At 40.3% G+C, this 20,004-nt stretch overlaps 1 protein-coding gene across 1 annotated transcript in view; it reads left to right on the forward strand.

The window, feature by feature from the left end:
* Positions 1 to 20,004, forward strand: part of LOC113407031 (adenylate cyclase type 1-like) — a 220,507-nt gene that overhangs the window by 188,275 nt on the left and 12,228 nt on the right. Inside the window, exons 13-17 of the mRNA XM_026654114.1 lie at positions 2,563 to 2,652; positions 5,624 to 5,880; positions 6,636 to 6,762; positions 17,850 to 17,966; positions 19,796 to 19,942. Coding sequence (XP_026509899.1) covers positions 2,563 to 2,652; positions 5,624 to 5,880; positions 6,636 to 6,762; positions 17,850 to 17,966; positions 19,796 to 19,942 — 738 coding nt within the window. The remainder of the gene's footprint in view (positions 1 to 2,562; positions 2,653 to 5,623; positions 5,881 to 6,635; positions 6,763 to 17,849; positions 17,967 to 19,795; positions 19,943 to 20,004) is intronic.

Consider the following 20,004-nt stretch of genomic DNA (forward strand, 5'->3'; position numbering starts at 1 on the left):
CAGAACCGAACCTTGAGGAACCCCACTGGTGACCTCCCTCCAATCTGACAGTTCACCTTTCAGTACTACCCTCTGCAGTCTCCCCTTTAACCAGTTCCTTATCCACCTCTGGATTTTCCTATCGATCCCCATCTTATCCAATTTAACCAATAATTCCTCATGCGGAACCGTATCAAACGCTTTACTAAAATCGAGGTATATTAGATCCACCGCATTTCCTTTATCTAGAAGGTCTGTTACTTTCTCAAAGAAGGAGATCAGGTTGGTTTGGCACGACCTGCCTTTCGTAAACCCATGTTGTAATTTGTCCCACTTGCCATTCACCTCAAGGTCCTTAACTACTTTCTCCTTCAAAATTTTTTCCAAGACCTTACATACTACAGAAGTTAAACTAACAGGCCTGTAGTTACCCGGGTCACTTTTTTTCCCCTTCTTGAAAATAGGAACCACATTAGCTATTCTCCAGTCCAACGGTACCACCCCCGAGTTTACAGATTCATTAAAAATTGTCGCCAAGGGGCTCGCAATTTCTCGCGCCAGTTCCTTCAGTATTCTAGGATGAAGATCATCCGGTCCGCCCGATTTAGTCCCGTTTAGCTGGTCAAGTTTGGCTTCCACCTCTGATACTGTAATGTCTATCCCCCCTCCTCTATTCCCCTCTGTCCTACTCCCTCTATTCCTAAACCCTTCATTAGCCTTATTAAAGACCGAAGCAAAATATTCATTTAGATATTGTGCCATGCCTAGATTATTCTTAATTTCCACTCCATCCACATTCTTCAGCGGTCCCACTTCCTCTTTCTTTGTTTTCTTCCTATTTATATGGCTATAAAACCTCTTACTATTGGATTTAATTCCCCTCGCAAGGTCCAACTCTACACGGCTTTTGGCCTTTCTCACCGCATCCCTACATGCTCTAAACTCACTAAGGTAGGTTTCCTTGCTGATCCCTCCCTTCTTCCATTCTCTGTACGCTTTCTGTTTTTTCTTAATCGCCCCTTTGAGACTCCTGCTCATCCAGCTAGGTCTAAATCTCCTGCCCACTAATTGTTTTCCCTTTCTCGGGATACAGGCCTCAGACATCTCATGCAACTTCTGCTTGAAATAATCCCAGGCGTCATCTGCCTTTAGATCCCTAAGTATGTTAGCCCAATCCACTTCCCTAAGTAGTCGCCTTAATTTATTAAAGTTGGCCTTTTTGAAATTGTAAACCTTAGTTACAGTATCATTTCTGTTAATCCTTCCATTAAATTTAAACTGAATTAGCTCATGGTCACTTGAGCCAAGGTTGTCCCCTACAACCATTTCTTCAACGAGGTCCTCACTACTCACCAGCACTAAATCTAAAATGGCATCCCCCCCCGTCGGTTCACTTACTACTTGATGAAGGAATTCATCTGCTAGCACGTCTAAGAACATCTGAGCCCTATTATTGTTACTAGCATTTGTTACCCAATCTATATCTGGGAAGTTAAAATCCCCCATGATGACACAGTTCTTATCAGTTTTTATTTCCCTAAAAACATTAAGTAGTTCTTTGTCTGCCTCCAGGCTAGATCCTGGCGGTCTATAACACACCCCAAGCACTATCTCGGGGGAGGCTCTAGTAGTTCTTTTATGCAGTGTAATTATTGCCCATACAGACTCTGTCTTATCCATCCCATCACTTATTATTTCTTTACATTTTATCTCGTTATTGACATATAACGCCACTCCCCCACCTTTACCTTTTTTCCGGTCATTCCTAAACAGCACATACCCTTCCATACCTGTACTCCAGTCATGATTACTGTTCCACCACGTTTCGGTTATTCCTACGATATCAGGTTTCATTTCTTGGACTAGGAGCTCCAATTCCTCCATTTTGTTACCTAGGCTTCTCGCATTGGTGTATAAACATCTTACCGTATGCTGCCTATCCTTTCTCCCATTGAGGGCAAGTGCTCAGATACTTAGATGAACATGAATGATGAGAGAGGGATGCTCAAGACTCTGCCTTCATTAACCATCTTTGCTCCATACTGCTTTTCCTAGTCTGACAAATTAGATTACTTTTTTAAATATGGGCTCTACTAATTAAAACTCAACTGGCATTCACTGTTACTGAACTATCAGTACAAAATTCTGTGTGGTATGTATGGTCTGGAATCTTGGGTTGCTGTCTACAATTGACAGTTTCCAAACCATACAGTTATAATGTTTGTTTGTTTTCGTTTCTTCACATGTACAGAATAGAATGCTAATTAGAGCATTCTAATTTGTTGTATTTATCGTGAACAGAAATCCTATTAAAAACAAAATAAAAGCCAGTTTTAATTATAGTGAGAAATAACTTACAAATCTGTTTTCTTTTTGTTACAGAAAACATGACTGTCCTTAAAATATTTGTGCACATTTCTTATTTTATTATTAAAATTTGGAATTTATAGCACAGGCAGAATTCACATATCTATTCCCTATTTTATTTGACATCCTATCCTTGTAAACAATAACATACCCATTTTTTACATTATTTGGATTTAAAATATCCTTATTTTACAATCTTTTTTTTTTCTCCTGCAGTGTTTTCCAGGGTGCCTGACAATACAGATTCGTACCGTTTTATGTATTTTTATTGTGATCTTAATTTACTCTGTGGCTCAAGGGTGCGTGGTGAGTATACAACTATAAGCCAAATATATAAAGTTTAACATTAAGTTTAAGAACAATCTGTTATAGATCGCATTTAGTCTCCCACCTCATTCCATTTTCTTTCTCTCTCATGCACAAAATATGTAAATATATTAATAAAGTATCTATAGCAATGGGGTGTGATTTAAAGGCTATATTAGTTATGAGTAGTGGAAGCCACTAGTAAGCTATACAATTCATTCCAAATTAGTGCTGAAATAAATCTTCATATCAAACCACACCATCATATGTTCTGCATATGTCACATACTTTACAGAAGAATTATGTTTGAAATGTTCAGTACTGGACCAGGGACCAGCTGAACATCTGATATTTTGTGACTTGTCAGGGAATCCACACTTTCAAATGGAATAACACATTTATTTCTATACCTGATAGATCATGAGAGATCAGATCTTGAAATCACGACAGTATTATGTAATGAAAGGAGGTATATAAATATATTAGTCATAATGTCCATCTATCTCTTAGGCCTGTGTAATTGCTCTGGTATAGAGTTATAGGTGTTCAGCACTTTTGAAAATCAGGCCACTTGTTTAAGTGCTTAGGATCCCAGGTTTGAAAATGTGGGCACAAATATATATAAAAAGCAAGAGAAATAACACTGGGCCTGATCCAGATCCCACTGAAGCCAAAGAGAGTCTTTCCATTAACATGTTAGGCTTTGAATATATTACAAGATGGCTGATGCTGTCTGTTAAATGTGGTGTGTCACAATATGGCATTCTAGAACTAAAAGCCAAGCTAGAGAAGCAGAGTGGTGCAGCAGAGGCTAGAAGCTCTGTATTTCTAAATTCTTTTCCTGGCTCCTCAATTGAATTGATGTCTGACCTTGGGCAAGTCACATGACTTCTCTGTGGCTCAGTTTCCTAACCTCTAAAATTGACATAGTAATATCTACCTATCCACTTCACAGAAGTGTTGTGAGGGTTGATTACCTACTGTTTATAAAACATTTAAAGATGTATAGTGCCAAGTATTATGGAGACCTTTTATGGCTAAAAAAAAGATTCAACTCCTCACAGGCATCCCCCTCCCCAAGAGGTATTTAGATATCTGCAGTGAAATTAGGTATTTGAATTACCTAAACCACTACTTTCACATCCTGCTATTTGGCTACTCCCTAAAGTAGAGTAAAAATCGCAAATAACACAGACTTTCTCGCTGAAATTACAGTGCTGTTCCAAGAAGTGCCGCCAGGAATTTAATCCCATCCTGTTGTAAGAATATCTACTTGTATGTATCTGTAATCATTTCTGAAGCAGCTTTTACACACCACCTTACATCTTCAAAGTGTTTAATAAAAGCCTCACTTCTCCGTCCCCTGTGAAATAAATATTACCCCTGTTTTGCACATAAGGAAAGTGAGATACAGAGATTGTGATGTCCAGGGCCACAGAGCAAGTCAATGGAAGAGTGGGGGCTAAAACTCAAAAGTTCCTGACCCCTCCAATCCTCAGTTTCTTTCACTACACCATGCTGCATCTCACATCTGTAGTTTTACACTTTAGTGTAGCAATAACTTATAACCTTTCAAATGTTTTGGGGAGCTGTTTAATCAGTAGAATAAGTTCCTGCAAAAACCCTTCCAGAATTGTTCACGATCAGATAGATGTTGAGGTTTCACCTTAGTTAGTTACAGAGCAGATGGTGTTTTCCTGGATGAGTTGCGTATCATTTACAAAGCCCTTGAACGTTTCTAAGTTTTGAAATGTTGGCTGCTGTGTAGAGCAAGTGACATTTTTAAGTAAGCTGTTGAACAAAATTGTGTTCAATTAATTTTTTGCTTCCCTCTTTCTGATTTTGTATCACAAGATTAGCTATTAAGTATTTATCTCGTAGTCTCATCTTCTTAAATGATTGTAACTGCCTATAAAATGTACTGCGTCATCACCTTTCAGACTGTCACTGATTTTATGGCACACTATAAAATTTCATTATCGGTGGTTAATACTTTTTTAGAAGACTAATAATAGATTTCAGAATAGAAGGAGAGTACAGATAGAGCTTATCTGTAGGTGCCTACTAACACTGATGTCCTCCTAAACCCACATTACCACCACACTCTCCCATTTAATGTTAACTCCAGTCCTCCCCAATGGTGTAAGATAAAAAGCTGATGTGTGATTATAATAACAAAAATGTTGGGACAAGATCATGCACTTGGGATTCCTCACTTTCCAGGCTGTTGGAATTGGGATGTGTCACTGACATCATCTTTGGAAGAATTTGATCATACTTCCTCCCAGCTGGAGGATGAGTGCCAAACTAATGGTGGTTAGACTAGAGAGAAAAGGGAGATAGGATCCCTAGCCTTAATTATCTGTGGATCTCTGCTTTTCCTGCTTATCCATATCTGGCTTATTTGAATCTGTTATGGTTATTGATGTAATTCACGTTTAGCTGCATAGATGAAAGAGAATAATTACATACCTCTTATCTTTCATCAGAGATTTAAAAATTGTTTTACGTCTGTGACTTGATTTTTTTTTAAATTGTTAGAGTTTAGTCAGTGTGTGTATAATCAACATGCTTCTTCCTCTGATGTGTGTAAGAACTATTCTAGCAAAGATCGCCACTTATATGGGTATTAAAATACTTTTAAATATTAATAAATAGATATTTTCTTGGGTCCTTTTGTTGCTTGAGCACTGAAAAGGGAGAAGGTTTTTTTAACTATGTTCAAACTCTAATTCTCCACCTTTGCTGCCATCTAGTGGATTGGGAGCATGATTCCTGCCTCAAGTAGAGGTGGAAATGTGCTAGGAGAGGAAGAATAGTCTTGTTATTAAGAGGCAAGTCTAGGAGTTGGGAAATATGAGGTCTGTTTCTGACTTGAGAATCTGATTGAGGGAAGAGGGCTATAACCAGGCCCAAGAGCTACTGAACTTCTGATGGAGTGTTTCATTTTAAACCCTGCTGTTTTCCCCAGGTTGGATGCATGCCTTGGGTATGGAGTACGAATTCCAGCAGTTCCATTGTTATCATTTCTCCCGGTGGAATGAATAAAACAATGAATGAACTTCCATGTGATACAGCCCATTATGCTTTCCTTTCCTGCGTTGTGGGGACTCTTACCTTGGCAATATTTCTACGTGTCTCTTCCTTGCCAAAAATGATCCTCCTGCTTTTTGTTACTATTTTGTACATAGTTGTTCTGGAACTCAGCGGATACAGAAAAGCAGTAGGGTAAGTACACTGTAAAGTTAAGGAAAGTAGTAGCATTATGGATGGTCCAAAACATTGCCGACTCCGTTTTACTACTCTTGTTCTAAAACACTGCAGTACTGTGTAAGAGACAGATACTGAGAGATGCTCAACTCCCAGTACCTTGCAGGATCTGGCTATTGTGGTAATATTCATGAGTGGAACATTTGCTTTTGTGAACTAACAGCTATGGCCTGGTTCCCCATTGCGTTACTCCAGTTTTACACTGGTGTAACAGAGTTGATTTCATTGGAGTCACACTCACTGGTTTAAAAATGGTGTTAACAGAGCAGTGAATGAAGCCCTTATGTGTAATTGAAATGCTGAAATAATGTTAAACAAAGCTACACACATGTACATGGTGCATATTAGTACCTGGTACATATTATCTACATTTATGCTCTTGATGGGTAAGACCCTGAAGCAATTGGGCACACTTTGTTTTGGGGCATGGTGCAGGGATCATACAGCAGTGTCAGCCTGTGCACTGACAGTATTTGCATGCTGCATTTTGAGAAGGGGCTAGTGGTTTGGGGTGCCTCCATTTCTGTGTGCCTAAATTTAAAGGATCCTGATTTTCAGAGGATGAATACTCAGCACTTTGACAATCATACCCTTTCAGTGTGTTTCAAGTGTGGCACCCCAAATCACTAGTCACTTTTGAGAATTTAGACCAAGGTTTTTTGCTTTAAAAGATCTGTATTAACTTATGCGTTCTTTCTTTTTTTTTTTTAAAGGGGTGGCTCCTTTTATATGCGTGGCTATGAACCTATATTAGCCATTTTGCTGTTTTCTTGTGCTCTGGCACTTCATTCCAGGCAGGTGGACTTGAAGTTACGTCTGGACTACCTCTGGGCTGTGCAGGCAAGGCACTTATTTTTCTTTCCAAAACACACACACAAAATGTTGTCTAATTGTTTTGTATGCTGTCCATTCATATTTCGCGCATTGGCTAGGCAAAACAAAACTCCATATTTGTTGTGGCTCACCAGCAAAGGAGTCCCTTATTTTCTTTCCACATGCAACTTCACAATATTTTTCCTCCAAGAACTGAATCTTATGGGCGTTAATGTCTTACAATAATACATCAAAATTAGAGTAACTTTATCTATATTGGGAATTTCATATTAAGAAATGTAATCAACTAAACAGTGTTATAGAATTGTTATAGAGAAGATAGATCAAAAGCTTCTGCTCACCTTGTCTCATGCCACAACAGGGCCGGGGCGGAGCGGCATTCAATTACAATAAACAGTGGCAAATTCAAAACTGATAAAAGGAAATACTTTTTCACACAATGTTTAATTAAACTGCAGAACTTATTGCCACAGGAAGTTGTTGAGACCAAGAACTTGGCAAGATTCAAAGGGTTTGGACATTTACATAGAAAACAGGAATATCCAGAACTATCATAATTAAAAAATGAAAGGGATATTAAACCTTGTGCATAAGTCAATCTCTGTACAAGGTCAGGATGAGTCCTGATGTGGGAGTAGAATATCCCACATCTGCTTACTGCAGGGTTCTTGCACCTTCCTCTGAAGCATCTGGTGATGACTACTGTCAGAGAGAGGATACTGGACTAGGTGGACATTGGGTCTGATCCAGAATGAGAATTCCAATGTTCCTATATATCCTGGTGGCCAAATTCTGTGCTGACCTATACCACATTGAATGCAGTGGCAATGGGATTGCACCAGGTATAAATTATCACCGCATTTGGTCTTCTGTGTAAGGACAAAATTGTAATGTATGGGACATGTGCTGCAAATAACTGGAATAATTGGGTAGCAATTGGCCCTATAGAGGCTGGTGCATAGTGGTGGTTTGTGGGAGGAACCTTCTGAGCCGTAACTATGTGGATCCATTGGCTTTAATGCTTTGTACCGCAGTAGTCAGTATTCCAGCCAGGAGGTGGAGTAGCAACTGTGGAGGGGATGCTTTGCAGCTCCAAAGCTTGCCTGAGAATCAGAGGTGAATTCCATCCTTCCAAACCCTGCTAAATACTCTCCACAAAACTCAGTTTTTCATACCCAGCTTGGAGAAGAAAATTGTGCATCCCTAAGGAATATGATCCTTAAAACTTAAAAGGCCTTACTTTTATAATTTTACAAACTGAAATGTATAGAAGAAACGGGAGTTTCATGTGCTTCCCTGAAGTTGGGGGCATATCCCCAGAAGCCCATGGTCCTCAGGGACCATTCCAGAAGCTGAACTTTGCTGGGGATAGCGGCACCCTGGCCAGGTCCCTTTTCTTCTAGAATCACCCCCTGAGCTTGGGTGGGCAGCCTCGGAGCCACTATGGGGACTCATTGCGCCCAGAGGTGGTGCTGACTCCGCTGGCTGTAGTACCCCAAACTTTTATTTGGATATCTTCTTATAAGTGTTTTGCAAAGTGGTGTATTCTGTAGTCTCCTATTACATTCAAAGTGGCAAAGAAATCACAAATAATGACAAATGAAGTGGGGTGGTAATGACAAAACTCTACACCAGTGGAGATTCATTACAACCAAAATTTACTTTACACTGTCTTTCACGTCACTTAGCTGTATCCAGGCTCGCCATCAGGCTGATCCTGTAGAACAGGGCTCGGCAACCTTTCAGAAGTGGTGTGCCGAGTCTTCATTTAGTCACTCTAATTTAAGGTTTTGCGTGCCAGTAATACATTTTAACGTTTTTAGGTCTCTTTCTATACGTCTATAATATATAACTAAACTATTGTTGTATGTAAAGTAAATAAGGTTTTCAAAATGTTTAAGAAGCTTCATTTAAAATTAAATTAAAATGCAGAGCCCCCCCGGACCGGTGGCCAGGACCCGGGCAGTGTGAGTGCCACTGAAAATCAGCTCACGTTCCGCCTTTGGCACACATGCCATAGGTTGCCTACCTCTGCTGTAGAACCTTACCTGCATGAGTAGCCCCATTTGTGACACTGCAGTGTGAAGGATTTTCTTTTTGTTCAATGTTTTGTTTATTTACATTTGTACCAATAATTAATGCTGCTCCTACTGATTGCCCAATGATTTATAAACCACATCCTGCCTACCCCATGCTGCATGGCAATCTAGTCCTAATAAAATCATGTTTTAAACATCACAGAGGCGTCCAGAGAGCAGCACCACTGTTAATAAGGATATAAAGAGGAATCAATTAGTTACTTATAATCTTTCTACTATCTGAAGGCTGGTTTAAAATGTAGATATTTCCTGTTAGCATTTTGGATGGATTTTAAATATTCAGAATAATATTAGGTCAAAACTCAGAGTGTTTATTACTTATTTGTTTGTATAGTGTATATGTCTTACACGTTTCTACAGTGCCCATCTCTGTAATATCTCAGCCTGATTTTCATCATTGCCCCTAATACTTTATAGAGTTAACAGATGATACAGCATATGGCAGAGATTGTATATGTCACCTTATAAGATGGCTGTCTACGACTGATTAATATGTATAGGCGTTTATACTCCATGGAAAATCCAGCAATACAAGTCTGGCCCAAATCCTGAAAAATGTAGAGTATCCACAGCTCTAATTGACTTTGATGGGAGTGACAGGTGCTAAGGATTTGGTCCCTGTTTTTCTCTGTTTCCTAATTGATCACAATCTAGCCCTTTTATATCATGCAAATTCCATAGGCAGCACACTTAAATTAATACCTGAGTCTTAAAGATAGAAAGTGGTGTTCTAGGAAAATGGTGACCCAGGGACAGTGGGGTTTTTTTGAAGTATTTAGGCTCTTAAAGATATAGGTAGACATCTAGTAGGATTTTTAAAAGTGCCTAGGCACCTAACTCCCATTGGAAGCTGAAATGAGGTGTCTAGGCTCCAGCGGACGTTAGGTACCTCAGCACCAATGGAAAGTCAGGTGCCTAGGCACTTCTGAGAATTACACTAGGTGCCTATCTGCATCTTTAGGTGCCTAAATACCTTTACAAATCTGACCCCAAATGAAAAGCTTGTGTTTTTTTTCCTTCACTGAGGGTTCAGTTCTGCTCTCTTAAAGCAAAACTCACATGAAATTCCAATTTCTTTCAGACATTTGAGTTTGGTGAAAGACTGGGGTGGGGGGAGGTGTTGAAGCTGAATTTAAATTCAATGTGTGCACAAAGAACCAGGAAACACAGTCTGAGACATGTAAGAAATTCTCGCCGTAGACCACATGTGCCAAGACCTGCTGAATAGCCACTGCTCCTAAAACTTCTGCTACTGCAAATGTACATGACTTAAGCCAGTTTCGTTCAGAGAAGAGTGTTACTGAAACAACTGAGAAACAGGAAAGAGAATATTGTTTAATAACGTTTTAGTATTCCCTAAGAGAAACAACTAAGTAAAGTATTACATGGTAAGATTCTTCTTCAGTAATTCCCAATAAATGTAGGTAATCATTAGAGGTAGGTAAAAATTGACAACATGAGCTAAGAAAGGAGTAATATGATAATTCTCTAACCCCATTAACACAATGGCTGTCTCAGATCTCTTAGCTCCAATTGTGACACCAAAAAAAGTTTTGTTTGAGGAAACCAAATTTTGGGCCTGTAGCCAAAATTAAGTAAATCAACAAAATTTGTTTCAGGCAGAAGTGAAGGTAGTTTACAAAGGTTAAGGTTATGTAACCAAGGAACAGATATATTACAATAATAATAATAATTAATAATATGCCAAATCATGTGTATGAACAAACTTTGTGATTGCTACAAACAGTTAAAATATTTGTGTACGTATTTTCTGTTCACACTTGCGATTAATCAGCATAGAGCTGGTTAAAAAAAATGTATTTTTGTTTCTGAAAAAAACTTTAAAGTAAACCAAAAACCAAAGAAGTTCTTACAAAAATTTCCATTTTCTCAAAAAGCCATTTTTATCCCCAAAAAAAGTTTTGATATAGTTTTCAAACAGCTCATGTGTTTTATATGACTAATCATATGTGTGAATTGCAAATATTCACATGAGTACTTTAACAGTATGTGCAATCATAAAGTTTGCTTCTACAAAAGATTCAACAAACTGTTACAAATAATGAACAAATTAAAATGTCAAGAACCTGAAAAAGAGGTTAATCTTACCAGATAAATTATTCATTGTGAATTGTTTGCCCACTTCTGACATTTACCTGTTTTTCTGGGAAGGAAAATAAGGATAATCTTACTGTATGATTGCACCTTAAAGACTAACAGATTTATTTGGGCATAAGCTTTTGTGGGTAAAAACCTCACTTCTTCGGATGCATCCGAAGAAGTGAGGTTTTTACCCACAAAAGCTTATGCCCAAATAAATCTGTTAGTCTTTAAGGTGCCACCAGACTCCTTGTTGTTTTTGTAGATACAGACTAACACGGCTACCCCCTGATACTTTACTGTATGATTGTTTCTTTAGTTGAATTATTTAGGGAATACTAGAATGTCAGCCATTAATAATTTTCTAAGCTAGAATCTCTGTCCTAACTGCAGTTTTGCAGTCTGTAGGCCAGAATTTCAAAGTTTTTTACATACCTAATGCTGAAAACCTGGCCCTGTTTATTCCATGTTCACAAAATTGCTTATTGATATATTGTCTCTTTCTTGTGATTTTAGTGCCCCCTTCAGGTGATATGAATGTATTGGTAAAGGAACCATGGTAGCCCAATTTATTTTTAACTGTATCACCAGATAGTGAAACTTTGTGTGATAATTTTTACCTAGTTAGTTACCTTACCAAAGCAGATCCTTTCTTGTCTATTAACTAATTGCATAGAATGTTTCAGCTGATCTCTATAACATAGAGCTTGAGAATTTGTCAGTACTTGTACACATTTTTTACTTGCTAAAGGGAATTTACTCCCTCTCTGCCTTAGCTTTTTGTAGGTCTGGCTGTTTTGCAACTATGTAATGCAAAGTTATAAGTCTACCCAGGTATCATGTTGACATTAGAAAACATGACATCAGAGAACTGTTTACTTTTATCAGAGGAAAAAAAGTCCTAATTTACAATATTGCAATTTTGAATTCTCAAAATGATACCAAAATGCCAGTAAATGCTATAACTACCAAACTACTGTGGTCCATATGACAGTTAGTTTTCTTGTTGCTATTCCTACTGAGTTCCTGTCTCGTGTTTTTTCTCAATAATCTACTTTGTTCTTATATAAACAGCATGCTGTCAGCTATCCTGAACTAACCAATAGAAACAGAGGGCACACAGCGCAATGCTTGGATAATATTCAGGCATTGAACTATATGGATAATATTCAGTCCCTGAATGTAAATATCATCCCCCTATGAATATGGGTCTATTCCTCCTACTGCAGACCTCACACCATTTTTTCTTCTTTGTCAGCCTCTGTCTGGGCAGGGAAAGGGCCCAGCCAGATCTTCTCATCTCAGCTACATGGAGGGAGGGCAGCAGGAGTCTTTGCTATCCTCTTCAGGAGGCCCGAGGAGTGGAGCTAGAGTCATAGCAGTCATGTCCATCCCTCTGAAGGATAATGGGGTCCATAAGGGAAACAGTGACTGCCTCACTCCCCTCACCTCAGACACCTGAGGAGGGGAGTACTGGAGTTCTCTCTGCTGATGAAAATCAAAGGAAGTCTTTCCTCACCTCACTTTGAGACCTGGGATATCTTCATTCCTTAGAGCCTGGTAGGAAGTCTGCAGTTGCCACTGAGGCAAGGAGATCTTCTCTCTCCTCGCTGCTGACTTCCATGGAGATGAAGATGAGCGCTGCCTTAAGAGGTATAGGGAGGAAGGATCTCCAGAGCCTAGCAGCAGCAGAATTTTTAGTCCTCTTCCCTAACAGGGCATAATGAGAGGGGAGCACCTGTGGAATTCTTTACTCCCCTTTCCCCTGAGACTTGGGGAAGGTTCTGTTCCCCACACCCACTATCTGGTGAGGAGGAGAGGAGAGTGCATGAGCTGAAACACTATCTTCTGCTTGGGCCCAACACAGGCAGAACTCAGAGTGCATGACCAGCATGCTCCAAGCTCTGCTATCTATCTTAGGGTTTTATACTGCTGTCATCACCCTAGTATCTGAGTCCTTCCATGTAAAATCAACAGCAATAGCAAAGTCTCTAGTGGACTTCATGGGGTCTCTGGCACCTGTCCTTTTTTGGGTCAAAGCTTTACGTAGGATATGGTTTGGGTGTTTTTGTGGAGGGGGGTAGAGTTGTAGAATTGGTAGGGCTTTGGAATAGTGTGGGGGGGGTTATATTGTGAGTGTCACTTATATTGGAAACTCTTCCTCAGAGGAATGCTTTGCAGTCTTCCCTAAAGATGGTCAGGCTCTGGATTCACCTTATCTCTATCTGGATCCCTGGGACACGGAATGCTTTGTGCCCCCTCTCGTGTGCTTCCCTCCAGGATTTTGTGATCTGCATTGTGCCAGATGTTGTGGGGGTTCATAGATTGAAAATCAGTCTTTGATGTAGCTTTGGCTTAATCCATTAATTAGCTTGAAAATTAGGACCAAAGCTTTAAGCTGGCATCAGAAGCTGATGGAGACATTGGCGAGTCTTGATCACAAGCCTGATGTGCCCACTAGGGTGACCAGACGTCCCGATTTTATCGGGACTTTCCCGATATTTACTTGTTTGTCCCATATCCCTACCGATGTTCGGTCGGGATGCGAATTGTCCTGATATTTTGCACTCCGGCACACAGGCGGAGGGGGCTCGCGTCCCCCCGCCCCCAACTCAGCACCTGACCCACCCTGACTCTGCCCCCTCCCTGCCCCATTGAATCCCTCCCCAAATCCTCGCCCTGGCCCCGCCTCTTCCCCAAGCACACCGCATTCCTCCCCCTCCCCACTCCCTCCCAGGCTTGCACGAATCAGCTGTATGGCGGCGCAAGCGCTGGGAGGGAGGGGGAGAAGCAGGATGCGACAGCCCACTCAGGGGAGGTGGAGGTGAGGGCGGGGCGGGGAGCTGCTGGTGGGGGCTCAGCCCCCACCATTTTTTCCTATGCTCTGGCGGCTCTTGTTTTTTGTTTTTTTGCTCCGCCGGTGCCCCCCCCTCCTCCCCCCCCCCCCCCAATATTTCATGTCTCTCATCTGGTCACCCTAGTGCCCACTGTGGCTAAGGCATGGAAATGGCAAGTTGCTGCATTCTGTACCAGCTAGAGCCGGTGCATTGTCTTCCTATTCAGTGAGTTACAGCAGTCCAGTCTGCAGGTGACAAATGTATGGATCACTGTGGCCAGTTTCTCATTGGGGAGAAAGGGATGAAATTTCATAGCAAACTGGAAGTGAAAGAAGGTAGTTTTGGAAACTGATCCTCCTTTTTCATCCAAGTTTAGTGAATAGTCAAACAAGACCCTGAGGCTTTGCACCACTTTGACTAATGGGGACCGCCTGACTCTGGTGAAAGGTGGAGATACCATCTTGGCCAGTGCTGGCTCTTGGAAGTGTTTCCCCTTTGCACCCAGCATCACTTTGGTCTTGCCTGGGGTCAGCTTAAGCAGCTGCTCTTCATCCAAGAACTAATTTCTTGCAGGCATTCTGACATTTTAGTAGTGGTGGTTGAGTGTCGTCGGCCTCCTCTTGGCAGTTAAACCCACTACATATCACTATCTCTCCCAGTGGTAGATATGTAGATATTGAAGATCAGCAGGAATAGTATGGGTCCCTGCAAGGCTCCGCAGATGAGGACATTTGGAGAGGAGAACACCACTCTGAGTTCTGTTGGAGAGCAGTGGTTGGAGCCACTGTGGTGCTGGGCTATATACTCCTGTTGTGTCATGTAGGTGTGGTAATACCTTGTGGTCCCTACCTTTTTTAGTGCCACTAGAGCGGTCTCTGCTGTGCCCTGGTCTGAACCCTGATTGTGAGGCCTCCAGGATGTTGGCTGATATCACATGTTGATGAAGTTTGATGGTTAGTACTTGCTCAATTATTTTGCCCAGGAGTCGGAAGCATGGCCTAAAACTGGACAAATCAGAGTTAGAGGAATGCTAATCATGCACTCCTGCCTCAGATGGCCAAACAAATAGTGATTGAATAGCATTAATATCCATGCAGTGCTTCAAATTTTCTACTCCACTTACCCAGCCCTACTGTTAGACTACTCTGATTTGACCATATGTCTCCACACATCTGTTACATGACTGGAAGAATTTGGTATACTATTATTTTAACTTCTGTTCTGCCCCGTAATGTTAATCTGGAGGGTATTTTGCTTCATACACAGTTATATGATAACACCCATGGTTCACTGTTTGTGGTGACTACATGACTATGCATATTCACCATTTAAAGGTATCTTGATCCTAATAAATACTAACAAGAAAGAAGGCCAAAACTGGAAGTGCTCCCAGAAGAGAACATTACATCTGTCTTACATCATGGTGTGCACATCACCACAGAACGTTACCTGATGGTTACATGGGATATTCCTCACACCTAACTTTATAAATTTTTGTATTCTGGTTTATTGATGTGTATTTCTTGTTTATCATTCACACTTCCATTTTGGTAAAGACACAGCTAACTAACAAGTATCCTTTTACAGATTTTTAAGGCCAGAGAGTACCATTATGATCATCTAGTCCGACCTCCAGCATAATATTATCATACTGACCTTCAAGAGTTTCTCTAGATTTCAGAGGTTCCTGTTTTTGAAAATGGTGGCCTTAAAAAATAGACACCTAAAATTGTGCCCCAAAATCCTTACAAGGCACCTAAATAAGTGCTCTGATTTTCAGAAATGCTGAGCTCTCAGCAGCAACCATTCAATGGGATCTGCAAGTACTATACTCCACACCTCTAAAATCAGACCATTACTAACTAATCCTCATAACACTCCCGGGAGTTAAAGATGAAGGAATAGAAGCATTTGGTAAGGCCCACAGATAGAGTAAGAATTCAGGAATGCAGGACTCCCATTACTGTTCTCAGAACCCTAGCTTCATGCGTTGAGTATAATACAAGCCAGGATGTACACAACTCAGTTTCAGTTTGCAGTTCAAGAAAAGCTTCTTGTTTTTACTATAAAATACTCAGACTCCACCAATAAGGCTGCAGATTGTCATCATTCACATATTCAAATGCTTGTAGATAATGATAAAGAAACACAGTGTTTGCATCTCTAAAATAGGAGGTGGTGAGGCTGTTTTGAGAAAGCAGACAGAGTGTGAACGCTAAGCATTAAAAAGTGTCAAGAAAATACTTTACAGATGGAAAACAGAGACTTTGGTTGGACTGCAAATTGTATTCAGAGTCACTGGAGGGCTCAACTTCAGTAAGGGATCCAGAATAAATTATAATAAATTCTTGCAGTCCAAATTAGAGCAGAAGCTGAATGGGTATTTCCAAAGGGGGTGATCATTCCCAAAGAGGACAACTTGACAAAATTAGTTTTTTTCAGCTTTTCTTTTTCTGCATCTCTTTAAAGAATGACAAGAAGTTCAAAGAACACTCTGCAGAAAATGGCTGCTAAGCAAAGCCATCTATAATTGATCAATGACTGTTGTGTAGAGATTATCAAAAATAAAATGCAGGGAGTTTCCATTGAAAATTTAAACTTTTCATCAAAAACAACAAAACCTGCTTTCTCCTCATCAAAACTTTTCTTCTAATCATAAGATTGTATGTATATGGGAGATAGCATGCTGATTTTTCTCCCAGGCAAATGTGTACCAGGCAACCCTCCACGTTAGTCAGTATGTGCATAGTCTTTGTGAGAAGAGCAAACAGATTTTGCAATGTTAGTAGTATGACAAGGTCTACATATAAAAAAGACATTGGGAAATTTTAGGCTGGATTCTCAGATGTTGTAAATCCACCATTGACTTCAGTTGAGATATATTGATTTATAATACCTGAGAATTTGGCCCTCCGTCTTTTTGCTGACTTTGCAAATAGGTAAACAAGAATTATTGTTGTGCTTGATGACAAATGGAGTGTGTGTTACAGCTTGGTGAGGGAGTTGAAGTTAAAAGAATAAATTCTACTTGCTGTGATTTCCGTAGGCTGAATTTTACCCTCCTGATCAGCAATTGTCTGATTCACTAGGAGCGTTTGGATGAAAGATCTGATAGGCACTGTGTCTTGAGAAAAGACTAGGGATATACAATTTGGGGGAAATGTGTTTGCTCAGAGCGGAGGCTAACATTTTCAAACCAGGGTGCCTAAAGTCAGATTCCTAGGTCCATGTTTAGGCAGCTAAGTAAAAGTGGTCTGATTTTCAAAAGTGCTGAAAATCCGCAGTTCCCTCTGTCTTCTGCAGATCAAATCATTTATATTTGGATGCCTGAATATGGATCCAGGAATCTAACTTTAGGCACCCAGGGTTAGATTAGCTTGCAACATCCAAGCTCTTTTTGTGCGCCTGCTCCTTAGCCTGTACAAATGTTTTAAAACGTCCTTTTCAGCATTATCACCCTCTACAGCAAATGATAGACTCTGTTGTCTGAATGTGTAGGAATCTTCAGAATTTGGAGAAATTCTGTCATTTGCAAGTGATAAAGTCTCTATAGAAGCACAAAGAATTCCTGTATAATGTAGAAATCATACAAGAATGCAAATATTTCTTAGGAAACTGTCATCTGCATACTTGAAATTTTAAAAAGGCATTGAAGGATTTGTGGGCCAAATCCTGAAGTATTGACTCAATCCTTGCTCATACAAACTCTCATTGGACCACATTGCCTTCAGTGGAGTTACACCTATAACTAAGGTCCTGATCAAAAGTCCATTCAAGTCAATGGGGGACTTTTGCGGACTTCGGATCAAGACCTAAGAGCAGAAATTGGCCCACAGACTTTAGTGGGAGTTTACCCTAATAAGGAGTTCAGGATTTTGCTCTGTATGTTAAAAGCAGACAGCTCTTGCAACTGTAATAGAGAGTGATATTTATTATTTTGCCATGCAATCTGATTTTTAAAGCCTGGAGCCGGACGAAGCAATTTGATAATCTGAATTAATGTTATGCTCATTATAAAACAGTAATTTTAAAGAGCTTTTCCCACTCTCACCCTTAGGCAGAAGAAGAGAGAGATGATATGGAGAGAGTAAAGCTGGATAATAAAAGAATTCTCTTCAATCTCTTGCCAGCACATGTTGCACAGCACTTTCTTATGTCTAACCCTAGGAACATGGTAAGGCTATGGGGGGGGAAATAAGCACGTAATGATATGCATGATTTTTGTGTGACACCCAGGTCAGGGAAATTATATATTTTCTTAAAAGCTTGAAACATTTACATTTCATACACATTAAATTGAATAGTTCTGGTAAAAGCCATTGTCAGATGTCAGTTCAGGGTTAGTTTCACTTTCTCGGTAGCATTCACCTTTTCTGAAGGACTTAAGTACAATAACGTTCAGGTGAATGCGGTGTCATTCCGCATCAATGCAGTTGAGTGCCCACATGCAAATAACCAATTTCTTTTCCAATCAAGTCAAAATATCGGAGTTTATTACAATCTTCCACTGAGATCAGTTTGGTTCTGAATAGAATATAGTGTGACATGTCAGACGCTTCCAGTTGAGCCACTCAAGGTTCTTGAAATGTGCCCCAATTACAAAAACAGAAATTTAAAAGTCAAAATAAGGAATTCTACAACTCTAGAAGGATACAGTAACTTTGAGTGTGAAAACTAATCTTAAAGCTTGGGCAAGGGAACGAACTGCTACAGGATAGCGTGGAATCATGATAATTGGGAATACTTGAGATTAGAATAATAATTAATAATAATAATAATTAATATCTAGGCACCTATTTTTTAAAGGAAGAGTGTGGGAGTAATTAAATCCTGTAGTAATGCAGGGGATGGACCAGTTGACCAACTAATGACACTATGAATTATTACTGTTATTGCTAGTGTTGCAATAGCACCTAGAAGGCCCGGTCTGAGGTCAGCATCCCATTATGCTAGGTAGTAAATGTGAAATTCATAAAAATGTTTAGGGCTACGTTATGGTTGCCCCGATGCAGCTTTCATGGGGGGAGAGGGGAATTGTGCAGAGAGTTCCTTACCACCTCCCACACCTCCATTGCACATCTGTAGGGAAATGTGGGTGTAGAGGAAGGTGCTAAAGCTACGGGCAGAACTAATGGACCCAGTTTGGCCATTAGTTATGGCCCAGTGTGAGGGTAAGTCCAAGGCCCTGCCCTTCCCTATCCCAGACAGCTGCACTGCTGGGCTCATACTGCACACATTGACTAAATGGAAAAAGGAGCAGCTCTCCCACAGGCACCAGTGCTCCAGCAATACTTCTGCTGCCTATCCCCAGTCTGGCCCAGCCTCGGGAGAGGCATGATTGAGCTCTTATAATTATTTGTTGTACGAACGCAATGCATGCGTGGACTGTATTTATGTCTCACAGTAAAAAGATGGTGGAGCAAATAAACAGATACAACCCTATAGATCTTCCCAGCTCAAAGCCTCAATACTCTGGTTGTGTGTTGAGTGAAGGACTTGGCTCTATATGTAATATCTTGTAACAGGAGGAAGTTGTCCCTTCCTCCCTCGGCCTGCTCCGTGGTAGCAAAGCCACTCTGTAGTGGCTACAGCCTCTTCAGTGCTGCAGTAACCCGTACAGCCACCGTTGCTCCTCTTTCACAGGCAAGAATAGCCAGTGAACCTGCACGGTCTTTCTTTGCTTTCATCACACACCTTGCTTCAAGCTCCCATCTCTCAAGCATGCAACCTTCTAGGAGTTCTGTAAATCCAAAATTACACTGCTTGTGCTGCATCTCAGGCCCTCTACACCTCCCAGGAGAAGGGGTGGAAAATGAGGCAGGACATGTCATAGGAAATAAAACAACGTTCTATGACCTGTTTGATTTATAGGACAGAGCTTGGTAAACATTATGGTATTTCTCTTTAACAAAAGTAAATCTGAGCTCAAGAAATCACAAGGATGATACTGCCTGTTTATGTCAAATTCTAATTTTAAAAACCCATATAATTCAAAAATTGCAGGACCTTTATTACCAGTCATATTCACAAGTGGGAGTGATGTTTGCTTCCATCCCAAATTTCAACGATTTCTACATTGAACTGGATGGCAATAACATGGGAGTGGAGTGTTTACGCCTCTTAAATGAAATTATTGCCGATTTTGATGAGGTAAGGTCTAAACTCTCTGTCATTTGATCTTACTGAGTCCACCAGACTTCTGCCAATTCAAG

The sequence above is a fragment of the Terrapene carolina genome, unplaced genomic scaffold (genome assembly GCF_002925995.2).
Source record: "Terrapene carolina triunguis isolate 2854851 unplaced genomic scaffold, T_m_triunguis-2.0 Scaffold180, whole genome shotgun sequence".
In the NCBI taxonomy this organism is placed as follows: Eukaryota; Metazoa; Chordata; order Testudines; family Emydidae; genus Terrapene; species Terrapene triunguis.